This window comes from Tubulanus polymorphus, chromosome 1 (assembly GCF_964204645.1).
Source record: "Tubulanus polymorphus chromosome 1, tnTubPoly1.2, whole genome shotgun sequence".
NCBI lineage: Eukaryota > Metazoa > Nemertea > Palaeonemertea > Tubulaniformes > Tubulanidae > Tubulanus > Tubulanus polymorphus.
In genome coordinates this window covers 22,089,226-22,106,116 of record NC_134025.1, presented here as the reverse complement: position 1 = coordinate 22,106,116, position 16,891 = coordinate 22,089,226, and the positions used below count along the sequence as shown (strand labels likewise).

The window sequence follows — 16,891 nt, the reverse complement described above, 5'->3', positions numbered from 1 at the left end:
AGAAAGCTGACCGTACAGTGCTGCCACCGAAAACATGGCCGCGCCCATAGAAGCCACATGAATTTAACATTACTGCTAATTTTGATCGAATTTTAACACTTTGTGCAGCATTTACAGAAGATTGGTACCCGAAAATGAGTTTCAAAGAGTATCGCGATGTGATCAAAGAGAATGACGCCGTTATTTTGTATCTAGGATTCGACAACATGTTGACGTTGAAACTGGAAAAGGGCAAAACTCATCAAACGAGATACGGCGCGATGAAACACGACGACGTCATCGGACGTAATTTCGGGAGCAAAATCCAATGCGCCAACGGTTTCCTGCACGTTTTGCACCCGACGCCGGAATTGTGGACTCTAAATCTGCCGCATCGCACGCAGATTCTCTACGCGACTGATATTTCGATGGTGATAATGCAACTGGATCTGAAACCCGGTAGTGTGGTCATCGAATCTGGTGCGTGCTCTAGTCGATTAAGACTATTCATTGACTTCATTGTTATCGTGGTCCGGTTTAGTGCCTGAATAATATAGTTCAACATCATGATACTAAACACTAGCTAACCTAGTCAGTAACCTGACTGTGGTTTAGTTTCACGATCGGATATTTTCACAAACCACAGTCAGGAATGGGAAGGTCATTTTTGTATGAAATCTTCGTCAGCCAATTTGACTGACGAGTAATTTGCCTGGCATTTCATTGTCTCTTAAGATATCTGTCTCATTTTTGTTGTAATCGACGCACAACAGATTCGTAGTTTGTCTGATACCTATAACACCTCACCTGACGATCTTAATCCATGTGCAAATCGGCCGTAAAGTGAGAGTAAATTTCCGTCCAGTGAACAGCTGCCATTTTGAAAATTACTGGAGGTGCTGGCACCTGTGGACTGAGGCCAGGACAACAGCACAAACTAACAAAGCGAAACGACGAAATTTAAAAAAATTAAAAAATCAACACTTATTCACATTTTTCTTTTACCAGAAATTTATTATTTCATTATTTATTATGGAAAACACGAAGACTTGAAATAAAAGTTGGAAAACCATCAAAAATAAAAATTGTCGTTTCGTCTTGGAAGTTTTATATAAATCCTTGTAGGTCCCCTTGTCTTATCATGCCACATGTGCAATACAGAGAAATGGCGGCCAATGGCGAAATTTGTGGAGAAATTAATTAATTTCTCTAAATAATGTTGATTAATCACTCGAAACATACATAAAATTGGATTATTTCGAAAGGTACCTGTGTTAGTTTGTGAATTAAGCCATTAATTGTGGACTGAAGTGAATAGAAAGTATATTTTTGAAGTGTTACTTTTTTCAACCGTGTTTTGGTCCTTGTCATCCCTAACGTTGGTATAAGCCCATCCGATTATAAAAAGCTTACCACCAACGATTAGGTAACTAACTATAGCTAACCTATCTGCTTGTCCCGATAGCTGATGAGGATCCTGTAGTACGTACCCTAGCTAGGTACAACCTATCAAAAAGTCTTCTTTGTTTATAGGTGGTACCTAGGATACTGTGTAAAATTTGGACTCCAAGCTATTTGTGACCTCAAGCCCCTGTGGCACAAGCCCCTGTGCCTATTCAACACCTGGTACTAAAACTGTTTTGAGTTGCTGACTGCCTCCTACCTCGATCCTTAATTGCCCAGTCTGAGTACCAGCCATTTAGTATAGCCACATTTTTGTGTTAAGCTTTTTATGAGATTATGGCTTAGAATATTGAATCCTGAAACAAAATCCCTGGTTTTTCAGTTGCTGACTGCTTCTACCTACCTCTATATAATCCACAATCTATCCTTAATTACCCTATACCCCCATTCTGAATACCAGTACCAAACAATTTACAGATACCCATTGTTTTTGGAACAATGGTTGAGATATTATTAGGCTACTGACACAGACCCCGACCCAGTCAGTAATCGGATCAGGCCACATTGTGACATTACAAATTGTATGATTACAAAAGCTTACCACTGACTGACGATTAGTTCACCCTTGGAGTAATCATTTGACTACTCCAAGGTTCACCCTACCCTTACTCCTTAAGCCTAGCTTAAATTCTTAAGCCTAGCTTGAGTGCATATGGTCGTACAAGTTAAGCCTATAGTCTGAATAACTCATCGATCTTAAGGGTACTTGAGAAAAGATGGATTTATAGTAGTAAGGGTCCAGGGGCCAGTTGCAGTCGTGGCTTAGACTTTACAAGACCCTGTCCAACATTGTTCTATAGCTACAACTTAAGACCAGTCTTAAGATTGAAGACCACTTATGGACTTAAGTCACGACTGTGCAACTGGCCCCAGGCTCATGAAAAGGTTTTGGCTATAACTACGTTGTTTATAAAATATGTATTTCAGGAACTGGTAGTGGTTCACTATCTCACAGTATTATAAGGACTATCGCTCCGACAGGACATCTATACACATTCGAATTCCACGAGCAACGAGCGGAAAAAGCGAAAGATGAATTCGAAGAGCATGAAATTTCAGAATATGTCACCGTAGAGCATCGCGATGTATGTAACAATGGATTCGGGAAGACCGCAGTGGCTGATGCAGTGTTTCTCGATTTGCCAGCGCCGTGGTCAGCCATTCCGCACGCTAAAGTTGCGATGAAATCTCAAGGTAAATTTCTCAGCTTAGAATGGGCAAAACATTTGTGCATTTGTCTTTGTTTCCATTCTTATCTTATCCATTCTTACGAAAAAGTTTAACCCTTAAATCGATCTTCATTTGGTTTTATCTTAGGTTGTTTCAGGGGTTTACTTTTTTTGTGAGACTGGATCCAGAATTCCAATGATCTACAGTAGAACTCGCTTAGTTCGGAGTTTTCAATGCGGATTTTCATTTAATTCAGATGAAATATTTGGTCCATTTAACACCTGGAACCATATAAACTATTATTCATAAGTCGGATTTTACTTAGTTCGGAGAAATCTGGGCAGTCCCTAGTCATCTGAATTATGAAGTCATCCTAGTTCTACTGTATTCTGTTGGTTCAAAATCTATGATTAGGAAAGAGTTAACTCCATTTTGCTGTTTACTATTTAAGTCCAGGAGGGGTACAATAAGGACTGCTAGCAGTTTCAATTTTCATGTAAACACTCATTTTGTAGTCCTGACTTTAAATTGATTAACTCTAATCTGACGTTTAATTTTGATTTTTTAGGACGAATATGTTCCTTTTCCCCTTGTATCGAACAAGTTCAGACCTCATGCGAGACGCTCGCTGCAAACGGATTTACCGATATCGTAACAATAGAATGTTTAGTGCGTTTATACGATGTGAAAGAATTGAACATACCTCAAACGAGTCTCGTAGAAAAAGACAAATTAGCAGATTCCGCGGATAGTTCTAATATGACCAAGATGACTGTATCAGTACCGCAAACTGTTATGCCCGGTCACACTGGCTATCTTACATTTGCGACATTGTTTTCCAAATAAAAGTAATTTAACAATGAATATTTTATGAGTTTTTTTTCAGTTCCAATTTCCGCAATTAATGTGACGAGTGACTCATACATTGTATTTATACTAAACCCAGAGCAGAACCTTAGATCTTAATGCGTCTACGCATCTTGCGCCATAAATCTAGTTTGGACCAACTAATAAATTGGATTTTTCACCTGGTACTGTGTTCAGTAAACTCGCAACTAAACTGTTCTGGGTAATTAGGTAGATACATATAAACCAATGTGTCTGCTATTTAGTCTAGAGCACATTGGTCTGAAAGGGATGAACTGAAAAGGATTTCTCTAGGCACGGGTGGCTAGCATTCAAAATGTAGAGTTTAGGCCATTGACTGTGTTGCAATCAACAGATATCCCAAACCAATAAAAAGAAACAATCTTGAGTTGTGAGAGTATCTCATAGTATAACAATTTATTTCAATTTTCCCATGTAACCATTACAGAGCATAAGACAATTTAAAGCTCATAACATCTAAGGTTTTACAAACGGCAAAGCACTGACTCAACTGTATTTTTCAGATTTAAAGCTATGTCTACACTAAAGTTTGATGATGTGCAAATCATCTGAACCTCTATCTGAGCATGTTCAGATAGTTCACAGTATACCTCTATAATCACTACCGGTTTTCCATCTGCCATTAAGAATGAAAAGTTCTACTACTGATGAAGCAATCTAATGACTTTTGTAATTTAAAATTTTTAAACAATTACTGGTAAATTGATTTTCATCTGGTGTAGACATGGCTTAATTCATCCAGAAATACAATTATTGGGTATGAATTGTGATGTATAATTATTCACAAATATATTCAGTTATTTATTCTGTTGGTCGTTGGATATATGTAGGGACTACAGTGACAAAAAGCACTATTGATGTGTATTGCATGAATGAATACCGACTTCGGACGTTCGGCAGTAGAAAAAAGAGTTTACATTAACCCCTTAACCCATGATTAAACTATTGTCTAGATAAATTTGATGATGTTTCTCAGCAAAGTTTATGAAAGATCTAATTAAACTCTTGCCATTTAAAGTCATATTGAATTAAGATACGATTTCTGCTGTTAGAATTCATATACACAGGAAGAATATCACATTTAGAACCGAGTAATAGTGTTTGATATAGGTTCTGAATGGGGGCAGATCCTTGGGGGGCCTTTTGAGCCTTCCGGCAGTGTCATAGTGTTATTCTTGTAATCTTCCATATAGCCTAGCATTTATTTTTGAGAGACAATATTTTTTAGACACTTCACATTGAATGAAATTGACCTCGGATGTCGAGAAAGCACAGAGACTGTGAACATCTAAGCTGCTTAGCCTCGCCTCCTGCAATAGCATCTCTTTTGTATAATTCATTCTCAGGAAGAATGTCAAAAAAGCCGTCGCGGATCTACCCTGCAGAACGTGAAATAAATCTATAAGGAGAATATATCAACAGTGACTAGAAAGCGAAAAGTGTACAATTTCTTAATGAACGAATGACGGTTATAGTTTTACGATTGATATGCACACATGCTTAACGAAATGGTTCCGGGAAAAAAATCAAGACCGGGCAATCATTGACCCGACTAAATTTAAGTACATCACAAAAGTACATTATCGACCTCAGTTTTGTGGCTGTTGAAATTACTTAATTTCAAATTTCCGAGATTTAGATTCCGAGGTCTGTGGTTTAATGACGAAAATACAGCGAGTAATTATCGTAAAGTATTTGATTTTTTACATGCACAAGTTTATACGCAGCTGATAGATATATTCAACTGGTGACACCGAGACCAGTCAATGGAAATACAAAAACAGTACAAAACAATCACACGACCGCTATCTTTTTTCAAGGTAGGTAGGTAATTTTTGACTTAACACCTATACGACGAATGGAATGTCAACTACAATACAGCTAACGGCGATACGATGCATTCATTTTTTGAGCAAATAGAAAAAAATATATTCTCAAGATAACGCTTAGATTCAGTAAAATAAGGCATATTCTGATTTTCTTATTCGTTTCAAATACCGACCGATCTTTGCCTGCCCAGTTTTATGAAAAGGTTTTTACTCGTATTTGATGAAAACTTAAAACTTAACTATTTTTGAGCTTCATATTTCTCATGAAACTGGGAACAGGATAGTAGCTCACATAGCAATTACACTTATATGCTAGTTACTGCCGCGTATGAGTTGCTATGGCCATTGGATCAGTTCTAAGAAATTACCACGAAATATTTGTATAAATAATTGGACGTATGGTTATCCCCGAGTGTAAGGCCTTCCAATTAATCCATAATGCGTGAACATTAAGAGGAGCTTATACAGACAGGTCATAGGTCATCTTATATATAAATGCACAGCTTCGAATAACTTATATCTTATTATTATGACATGAATATTTAAATAACGATGATTTCTAAATATCTTTTTGCCGTGACAAAAAAATTGGTATACACGAAACACATGGACATTACTACTTTTATCGCTTGGAAATGGGTTTTTTTTTTTCAGGTATATCCTATACAATTATGATAAACTCGAATATCGGCTTGATTTTTATATGATGTAATTGAGTAGCTGTAGCAGAATTCAGATCTTAACGAATAGTTGCGTTTTTACACGATTTCCCATTGCATGACAGCTGTATCTTTACCACCGGTTGATAACAAACGGCTGTCGTCATACAAGAAGCGTACGGACGTTACGTGGCTGCTGTGTCCACCATAATTATGTCCAGCGGCCTGAAAAGTGAACAAATCAAATTGCATATTCTTCAAGCAGATACGACTACATTGGTGTTCTAAGTACAAATGTAGGGTAGGCATGAAAAATACTACAGTTAGAAATCAGTCGATGAGTATTTCTGAGAGTTGGTGAATTTCGTTAAAGAGAACAAAGAACTTCGCTCAAATAATACTGTCCCCCTAGGTCTGCTACATGTATTTGCCAGTAGTGCAATAAAGGATCGTCTATCGGTATTTTTCATGTAAAATTCCTAAGTCTTCATGAATTTTTTCAGGCATACATGAAGCGTTTTAATGTACTAAAAAAAAATGTCCCCAACTTAATCATCTTTAAAATGTGTACAGAAGAGTCATATAAGTCAAAGTGCACTGTACTTGTATATTTGTACTTGTATTCATGATAAACGGTGTATGTTTAGAATGTCTACAGCAATAATTTGATTAATTGAAGAAAATATTGTGTACACAATAAATGGATCCAAAGTTGTAAACAGTATTAAAATACTTACACGAGGTTGACAACACGGATATTGATACAGATTTACTTTGCCGAAATCATCAGCTGAAGCGACTAATGTTTTCTGATTGTTTCTACAGCATCCGTTCACGTCCGTTCCATCAGCACCTTCCGGCCAAATTCCTGATAAATCAGAGATGGATATTGCGATAAATGACGTTAAGGAAGGATAACAAAATAAATGACACATGGTTTTTCAATAACAATAAATCATTCACGGAAAATAAGAATAATTCTGGGGTAACAATCATCAATGACAGTCTATCTTACCCATAGTGCCAAAACTTAGGGTACAATTTTGCGTAACGAATTTGACATCTCTCAATGAAGCCGGTGACGTATACATGCTACAATTAGCGGCGGTCCCTGTCGAAGGAAAAACGATTAATAAGTAACAGAATTGCAGAAGTTTCAATCGTATTCCTCTAGTAGGTACGATACAGAGCTGTAGTGGCATAAGCTGTCACGTACTGGTCTTGTGGGTATGATACGGAGCTGTAGTGGTACAAGCTGTCACGTACTGGTCTTGTGGGTATGATACAGAGCTGTAGTGGCACAAGCTGTCACGTACTGGTCTTGTGGGTATGATACGGAGCTGTAGTGGCACAAGCTGTCACGTACTGGTCTTGTGGGTATGATACGGAGCTGTAGTGGCACAAGCTGTCACGTACTAGTCTTGTGGGTATGATACGGAGCTGTAGTGGCATAAGCTGTCACGTACTGGTCTTGTGGGTATGATACGGAGCTGTAGTAGCACAAGCTGTCACGTACTGGTGTTGTGGGTATGATACAGAGCTGTAGTGGCACAAGCTGTCAAGTACTGGTCTTGTGGGTATGATACGGAGCTGTAGTGGCATAAGCTGTCACGTACTGGTCTTGTGGGTATGATACGGAGCTGTATTGTGGCATAAGCTGTCACGTACTGGTCCACGTTTCAGATCAATTCGGGTTCATAGTTTCTTGGCTGAATTCATTCAAAGTTACCCTTACCCAACGACTAGGAAAAAGAAACCCGCACGTAGGTGTAAAAAAGTGGTGCCCGGTTATATGAGAAATGAGAAACTTACAGAAGAGAACTTCGTAATCACCAGAGTTTGTCATAATGTACTGACTGTCTTCTGACCAATCTAGGTGGGTCACAAAACTGGAATGTCCCTGTAATTCAAAAATACATTAAAAAATGTGTGGAAAGAATCACAAACAGTAAAGAATAAACAACAGTGTGTAATATTTCGGTGTTGTGGAGACTTGAGAAGGTTTGTACTTACAACACATTTACCAATACGGCTATATTTACGACCACCTTCGCTCGTCTGGTAAATGTAGATATAGTTATCCCTTGATCCAAGAGCCAAGTAATTACCATCTGAAAACAAAACAACCAAATGAGACAACATTAACCCTCCAAAAAATTACTGAAATTATTTACACAAGCAAATGTCTAATGTATTTTCAGTACTATCATAATCTTTGCCGTTCTACAGTAAACTTTGCCTTACTCGGACATGGCCGACTCGAACTTTCGACTAACTCTTGACTAACATGAAATCCGACTTCCTAACGTATTTTCCTATCCTTAACTCGGAATTCACTTGCCTCGGACCAGTTTTTCCAATCCGGATAGGTTTACTGTATTATGTCCATATATTTTTTGTGGAGTGAATGAATGAAGTGAATAGAATTGACGACAGAAACATGCCAATCTTTTAAGCAGGGGAAAAAAGATGCAGTGGTCTTTAATATATTCAGATAATCTGATTGCCTGCTAGTTAAATCTGACTCAACAATATTTCATATATTTTCATCAAACGAATATACATTTACATTTAAACAATGAAAAAAGTTTTTGTTATCATGATTTTAGTTACCCGGAGAATATTCTACGCATTCAATCTGTTCATTGCCGTCTGTGTGCACTGCTACGATTTCTCGGGCGGTCATATCCAGGACGATCCAGCGTCCTGTTTGCGTGCCTATAGCGACAATAGTGCCGTCTGGATAGTAACAGGCACAATGGGCAGCATCCTGAAATCATGACATAGTCTACTTAGCTAAAAATCTTATAGGTACCCTAACTTATTTGGGGAACTACATAAAACTACTGGTACTGGTCCTCGATAAAAGAATTAAAACTTGCAACTCACAATGATTTCATGTTTAGTTTTCCTATAAAGGAACTTAAAATTAAGTGATTTTTTAACTAATTAAGTGATTTCCATGAAGATAGTTCTCACAGACCCAAAATAGTGCAAGAAAAGAAGAAATGCAGGCTTGAACTTCCTATGTTATATTCAGCTAAACAGAATTTCAGCCAGATGACGGAATATTTTCATACCATATATGATTATTCATTTCACTTACGGATAAATCTTTATACCACACGACGCTATGGGTCAACGCATCCCAAAGATATACACCTCTATCGTACCCACCAGTAATGAACTGGTGCTGGTTCGGGTGAATGGCTAAACCCCAAAGTTCGTCAACATGACCCTATAATAATATAATCCAAACCATAAACATTCACAAAAAATCACTAAGGGAAAAAAACAATACCGGTACTTCATAACAATCCATGGCTTTTACCTGAACGATCGGGCTAAATTCCAGATCTAATGTTCCTTGTAGGATAGAATTACGTGTCGTTCCAACTAACACCATGTTTCCTCTACCTTGACTCAATGTTCGTACAGGACCATACTGTTCAGGTACCTTTAAATTAAGAAAACTAAAGACATTACAAGACTAGTAAAGATTGATGAATCGGCCTAAAAATATATATATCGGGCATTCATTATTGATAAGAAATCTCTTTAGAAATAAAATTCTTGATTTATATGCATGCCTGATAATGTACAATGAAAAACATTCTCGATAAAGACAATTGCTAAAAGAATATCATTTAAGAGTCATAATCATTTTATTTTAGTAATGGCAAGGGATTTTTGGGACTAGAAAATGATACCGCTGGGTCACCACCGGAAACTGGGCACTATAAAAACAACAAATAATTGACCAACTAAGCGCCGATAGAACCATATTCTCACATGTGCAACCATCTCATCAATTGTGTGCAGTATTGAAGGTAACTAGAATGAAAAGTGTAACGTTGGGGGAAAGCGCGATAAAGTAACCTACGAAATTTCTAACGTATCTTGTAATGTGATCAGAATGACAGATGATTTAATGAATATCCATGCACTAGGAAACCAGCCCTAAAGCTACAACGAATGTACTGCAGACATCGAACTTCCCGACTCTTCGGTCGTAAATCGTTAAAAATAAGGATCGTAAAGTCAGAAGCGAGACACATTCACACTACACGCCCTCGTCCTTCTCTCAGGTCATTATTCCCAGATCCAGTTACCTTATAATACTTAGGTATAATTATTTTCGTCCGATCTCGCAGTATGGCATGAGGGTCCTTGTTTCATTTAATAAATCGAAAAACAAATTAGAACACTAATCTTTAGAATGGCTCATTGCACGAAAAGCGTCGGGTTTGCCTCCGGGAACAATCACAGAAATGAAGAAGTGAACTTTTTCTGTAACTGATAATTACCCACTTATAGGAGCAATTGATGGATACAAAGCCATCTATAGGCAGACTAAAACCATGACCTCATTCTTCATAGAATTGGTTCAAATGGTTCATGAACATTCCCCTTTCACTCATAGTAGTCCAACCAACACGAGCTCAGGTATACCTCTTAATTACTGGGACAACGGTTTCTTATAATGTGCCCGAGCTCAATGAAAAAAGCATGCAGACTCATACCATACAATATATTACATGCATACAATACATAAGGTAATGACTGATATCACCATCAGCAGGCAGTGGACAGAACTCAAAGAGTTTCACAATATCGTAAAATACGATGCAAAACTGGGGGTCCAGGGCTACCATGCCAACTTGGTGAAATGCTCGACAATATGTAAATTTCAATATTCAATGCCCCCTGATGAACAAATACAATACATATAAATATGAAATAAATAAAGAAAATTGTTCAAAGTGCTTTCAAAATCTGCTGATGAGGGTAAAAAACATTAATTCTTAAATCTGATATTTGATTAGGCCAGTTGTACATATATGGGCTGTAGGATGTATCACTAGTATAAACCAAATTTGTATATGAATAAACCAAATATCAAGACAATCCATTGAAACGTCTTCTAAACTTCCCAAAATAACTGGATTCCCTCTAATGTACCAATGGACAAATGACGGGCGAAAAGTGAATGCAATAGCCCGCTGGAACTTAAGTCCCATGTGGGCTAAAAAACATGTGTAAGTGAATTAAGATACTACTAATGTGAATAACATTGAATGTTTGAAGACATATCATTTCGCAAAAGTACGCACCTCTGTTTCGGGACCGAGTCGTTGATAATTCGTGTCCCACTGAATAATCTTTCGATCTTTACCACCTCCGGACAGCAGTGTACCATTTTTCAAGACACAAAGCGAGAAAATGCCGCCTTCGTGGGCGCTTAGAATTGCATGCTGTATCTTATTAGTGCCTGTAACGATCATTACACAATTCGATTAGGTTAGATGCGAGGTCGCTCTCCTCTGAGGGTCGGCAATTTTGTCAGTTTTAACCTTACCTTTTCCCCATACGAAGATATTACCATTGGAATCACCGGTCAAAATATCACCATTTTCCGCAAAACACAAACATAATATATATTTAGGCTTTTCATATTTCTGAAATAAAATCCATGAGTATATTAGGTGAAATGAGATGATGCTACCAAACCACACATTGATTTCTAGATTGTATCAAAAGTGTATCAACTGTATCCTAATTGTTATCTTCAGTAATACTTTCAGGGTCCTTTCGGACTATTTTTGTGTGACTATCGGTGTGGCATTTTATATCATTGTGTTCCAAGTATTCAGGTCTACCGAAAAGATTTTCACTGAACTATTTCAGACAGCTATATGACCGGCTGCATGACACTCGACGAAATCTCAATCATACACTAATTTTATCGGATCCGCAAAATTAGAAAATTACCTCAAATATGCCATTCTTTTTACTGAGACTACCGCCCTCCAATGACCAAAATGTCAGCATATTTTTACCACACGTGATTATCTGATTTTTCTCAAACGGATGGAATTCACCAGCTAGGACTGCTTCTTGTGAACACTGCAACAAAACAAATGAAATACGATCGAGAATATGATCTCTTGTAAAATGCTATAATCAGATCTTTTTGGCCAGTTAAATTTGGGGAAAATACCGCTATTCAAAGTTGAATAGCATTATTCTACTCAAATAGTAAGTAATTGGTATATAAATTACCAATATGTAAACAGAAACGCAAAAACTGACCTTAGTTTCTGTGATTTTATGACCCTTTTCGCTCTTTTGCCATTCCCATATCGAGAGAATATGTTCATTTGATTCATCAACAACACTTAAGTACTGTCCGCCATCCTAGAATGAAAAAGATGATTCAACATGTTTACGAATACACTAGATGAAGCCATAACTAGTAGCTATAACTGGGCCGAAACTAAAGCCCATGGGGCTGGTTTCATAGTCGAGACTTCAAGTCTAAAAATAGTCTTAAATCTTGAGACTGGTCTTAATTTGTTAGATTGGCTGTAGAAGTAAGTTGGTCTTAAATCTAAGCCCTGACTACGGAACTGGCCCCTGGAGGACTGTTGCACAGTCGCCACAAGTCCAAAAATCGCAAAAAATAGCAAGTCTTCACTCTTCACTGGTCATAAAATAGTTAGATTAGCTATAGAGCCAAATGTGCAACTGGCCTTAGGGCTGCATTTTTTCTTCGTCGTGTGTCTGAAGTCTCATCTTTGTGCGGGTAGTGTTATCTAAGATCCTTAAACATATTCAGGGCTCAGTAATTTTTTTCACCTTAATCATATTTGCCTATGACAGGAAGATACTTACAGCTTTTGAGAATGACAGACAAGAGACTCCTCTTTCAAATTCGCCTAGGCCTATTATATGCAGTGTATTTAAACTGACTGAATCCCAAACTCGTACATGTGGCTGAAACATAGAAAAATATAATTTCAGTTTTTTTTCATGATGTTTTGGATTCTGAGGTAGGCAAGATTTCTAGCCATAAAATCAGGAATCAGAAAATGAATGGCAACATTTAGATGATGAATGGTCCATCGACAAAATAGTAAATAGGTTCCACAATGCAGGAAGATAGAGTAGAAATTCTCATTTGAAATGAAAATGTTGATTATACTTTGAAGGACTTCGCAAAAAAAATACGGGACCATGCAGTGAATAAATGACCAGTCAAATTGCATGGTAAATGATACACAGAAAATGCACAAGACGACATGAAAAGTTACATCAAAATTCTTACAACGATGCGTGAAAATTCAAATTCATTTGATTGTGTCAATAAGATGAACTAATACTTAAAGACTCACATAGTATATAATAATTGCAAACTGAAATATGCAAATCTTATGGATGTGGTTGCTATTTATGGATAGAAATAGATTTTTGATGATTCTCGAAAAAGAAGTGAATAACAATGATTCAAACAACAGGCTCATGTACTACAAACATACACAACAAGCCATTTAACGGTTAGGCTATTTTATCTTACCCGATGCGTTTTCTGTCAAAAATAAGAAAGTAATATTTTTGATTACGAAAGTACTGAAATTCGCAGTGATGTATGAAAAATGCTCTTATATATTTTGGTGACAAAACGCAACTTCAAACTAGTAAATTATGCACTGTGCATGATTAAAAATTGCAACCTCTGAAGCATCCATACTTCCTTGGCACCTTTGATTCAAACCTGATGCAATCCGTTCTCGTATGGCAGGGTATGCTTGCCTCCTGTCCAAGCTCACGCCAACACTAACCCTGGGTGCAGACCCTTTAACATTGGTCTATTATACTGACAAAGATTGCTTTGCAGGACATATTGTCGCTTAGCAGCCACCAGTTTACGTATTAAGCCAATCAGATGCAGTTTTTTTATCTGCCGATTCGCTCTATCAATACAACTCATCTGATTGGCTAGATTATAGACTGATGGCCACTAAGCAGCAACCTGTTCGCCCAAGAAATCTGGGGTAGTGTAAAAGAACAAAGGGGGGTCTGCAGCCAGGGTTTATGTTGACATGAGGCGCGGCGGGAGGCAATCAAACCCTGGCAAGTGAGGATGGATGCAATCATGAAACTGACACAGTCTACTATGATAAGGGTTTGTTCCGTGGTAGAGTTTGGATGCCACCAGGTTCATATCCGGGCGAGGGTACGCTAATAAATCACTAATCAGAGCAGTTGTAAGTGTACGGTGAATTCTAATATGTACGAGTCATAGCTAATATAATTCGATGCAGGAAAATGTGAATCACTATAATCAAATTTTTTCAATATAAAACAAGGCTGAAATAAAATACCGCAAGTAGATATATAATGGGGACAGGATATACGGTAGTGAATACCTTAGCTATTCTATACATATAGCATGACAATTTTGGGATTGCTATTTGTTTCATCCAGGGGTAAAAGTCGGTGATAAAACCAGATAAAAATCGAGGTAGCTGCCTAATAATAAAATACCAGGCTCAGTTTCATCAAAGAATAATTCTGATTACTTGCCAATAGCTGCAATCACATGGGAGGCGATTTGGCCCCGGCCAAATTGGCACAGATCAGGCCGTAGTCAAATTTGGCCCGTGCCTAATAAGGGAGTGCATTCACACATAAACCACTCACTCGATACTTAACAAAGCGAAGTGAATCACTTCCGCAATATTTTGACCCGAGCTAGAATTTGGCTCAGGCCTAGTTTGACATTTTTGGTTGGCCAAACAGACACCAGCCCATTTGACACCTGAGTGAACAGTTGTTCTGGGCAAAAAAAGCTTGTGTGATCGCGGCTAATGACATCTTTGCATTATCGATGAATTCCAATGATTAAAACTTATCTGATTGACTTCATGAAACTGGACCCTGAGGACACCATTAGGTAAAATTCGAAAATGTTTCGCCCTCAAAAGCGAATGCTAGCAAATGAAAACTTTCGCCGCTGCTACAAAATGGTGCATGTAGTACGTGACAGATAAACTGGCTCAGTCATCACACACAGTCATGCTTAACTCACCGTGGAAACATCAGTTTTTTTTTTTCGTCGAGCCATGATTATTGGTTGGTGAATTTTATTCTAAACAAAACCGCGCAAGTTCTAGAAACATGTACATGTTTTCGGGTGCATAATTAAATCTGCTTTACTTAAACTAAATGTACTTAAGAAGTTTCAGCTGAATCGAAATGAATAAATCAAGAAAAAGAGTGATCTAGACTTGATAACATTGTTCGACCAGTGTCCGAGAATGCACTAAATAAGAACGTCTAGATATAACCATCCTCCCCAATGCAGGGATTCGAACCTGATGGCATTATTTAAGACTCAGCACTAGCCGGAGTGCGCTGCTTCATGCACAGCCAAGATGATGTCAGTATATGCCAATCAGTTTTATTTCAGCCTTAGCGATTATACAACAAGCAATCTGATTGGTGCCACAAGTTTTTTTGTGTCCAACCTATGCATGTTTGCACCCAGTCTTGTGTGGCAGGGTTTCGTACAGTAAGGAGCCTCGGTGCCATCAGTTTTGTATCCTTGCCCGGGAAGGATGAGTGATTACATAAGGCTCACATTCTCACCTTTCCATGGGATCTATCATGTCCTGCAACTTGTCCAGTGGCTATCTTTATTTTATCGGGATGAACAGCCAAACTGAAATAGAAATAGAAAGCTTCTAATGCTCGTTCCCGATTGTAGTTGTAGATGAAATTGAGATATTTTGTACTAAAAACCTCAATAAAATCCGATGTAAACCTACCATTTAACGTCATCATTGTGGCCCAGGTAATGTCTCTGCATTTGTTCCTCAACATTGTACAAAACGACGACTGCGGCGACGAAATAAACGATTTCACCGGTCGGCAGAAAATATATGTTTGAACGACAATCGCGCCCGCGATAACCATAACTAAGCAATTAAACAGTTAAGGACTACAAGTAACACAAATTTACAGTGTTGCTGAGCGCCATCTGTCTTTAGCTAGTCAATCAAAGGGTTCACAGACTTGAATCTAGTAATGGGCAAAATTGGGAAAAGAAATCTTTAACCTGCGCGTAATCTGCCCAGTGGCACTTAGAGCATTGATGATTTTTGTTAGAATCCCGGAGGCTGCCCTCTTAGCATTGAAAATCCTCAGAGCAGTTTCCTTTTAATAATTCGCCAAGTGGGGCGAGGGATTGAAGTTCGAGGATTGAACAAAATGGTATTTTACATAGTGTGGCCCAAGTATCTCGCAACGAGTAAGTGAAGTTCATGAGCATATGATGAAGACGAATGGCAAAACTAAATTCGACTTTCAACAGTATTTCGACCAAAGCATCTGTCTAAAAGGATACACCCATTCTAGTTTCAATTTTTCATTCGGAACGTGTCCGACTTTAGCGAGGTCGTAGTCGTCTTTGATGTCCGACGGCGCGTAAGTAGTGACGGGTCGACCTTTCAGGAATATACGGAGATTTCCATCCTCTGAAATGAACACATGTTATTTTCGTTATGTGATTTCGAAAAATGGCGATTTCAAAACGGCCAACATTGATAAGTAATTGAAATCGTTTGGTAGTCACTGTGAAGTCATTGAGGGAGTATTCTTAGAATAGTACCGATCAAATGTGCAATTTCCCTCTTGTAGAGATTATATCAATAAAGATTCTCTTATTTCCACTTAATATATGTAATACATAATCAAAAAAAATCATCAATAATTAGTAATTTTCGGCAATACGCATTTGGGCTTCTAGTGGCCAAGAATTGAATGTTCAGGAGTGAATGAGTTAATTTTTATCACAGAATAACCTCCAACGAGAGTAGATAATCTAATGAAAATACTTCTAATACGTAGGAAATCTATTTCTCCCAAATTGGGTAGCTTGATTAAAACAAAAAAAGTTTCTGATGACAAATTCCAAAAGTCTATTCATCATGCTTAATCGTGTTTATCCTAAAACACAACAGTTAAAAATGCATACCCATAATCTTTCGTTTTTTCAACTACTTAAGACATGCCCTATAATTTTGGTAAGAGAAATTGATCGGGTTCTTTGAAAAGCCA

General features: G+C 37.8%; 2 protein-coding genes across 2 annotated transcripts in view; one reads left to right on the top strand and one right to left on the bottom strand.

Moving 5' to 3' along the window:
• Positions 1-33: 33 nt before the first annotated feature.
• LOC141911094 (tRNA (adenine(58)-N(1))-methyltransferase catalytic subunit TRMT61A-like) lies at positions 34-3,472 on the top strand. Its single transcript, XM_074802060.1, has 3 exons — positions 34-459; positions 2,371-2,637; positions 3,182-3,472. Exons 1-3 carry the CDS (start codon positions 135-137, stop codon positions 3,457-3,459), a joined length of 870 nt encoding a protein of 289 aa, XP_074658161.1. The 5' UTR covers positions 34-134; the 3' UTR covers positions 3,460-3,472.
• Positions 3,473-3,864: 392 nt separating this feature from the next.
• LOC141912360 (echinoderm microtubule-associated protein-like 2) overlaps positions 3,865-16,891 on the bottom strand; it is a 34,863-nt gene continuing 21,836 nt past the window's right edge. Inside the window, exons 6-21 of the mRNA XM_074803623.1 lie at positions 16,179-16,308; positions 15,601-15,750; positions 15,422-15,494; positions 12,665-12,766; positions 12,083-12,187; positions 11,762-11,896; positions 11,349-11,448; positions 11,104-11,261; positions 9,321-9,446; positions 9,096-9,227; positions 8,603-8,759; positions 8,003-8,100; positions 7,802-7,889; positions 7,005-7,100; positions 6,727-6,857; positions 3,865-6,214 (exon numbers count right to left, since the gene is read on the bottom strand). Of these exons, the coding sequence (XP_074659724.1) occupies positions 6,089-6,214; positions 6,727-6,857; positions 7,005-7,100; positions 7,802-7,889; positions 8,003-8,100; positions 8,603-8,759; positions 9,096-9,227; positions 9,321-9,446; positions 11,104-11,261; positions 11,349-11,448; positions 11,762-11,896; positions 12,083-12,187; positions 12,665-12,766; positions 15,422-15,494; positions 15,601-15,750; positions 16,179-16,308 (1,907 nt within the window). The 3' untranslated portion in view covers positions 3,865-6,088. The remainder of the gene's footprint in view (positions 6,215-6,726; positions 6,858-7,004; positions 7,101-7,801; positions 7,890-8,002; positions 8,101-8,602; positions 8,760-9,095; positions 9,228-9,320; positions 9,447-11,103; positions 11,262-11,348; positions 11,449-11,761; positions 11,897-12,082; positions 12,188-12,664; positions 12,767-15,421; positions 15,495-15,600; positions 15,751-16,178; positions 16,309-16,891) is intronic.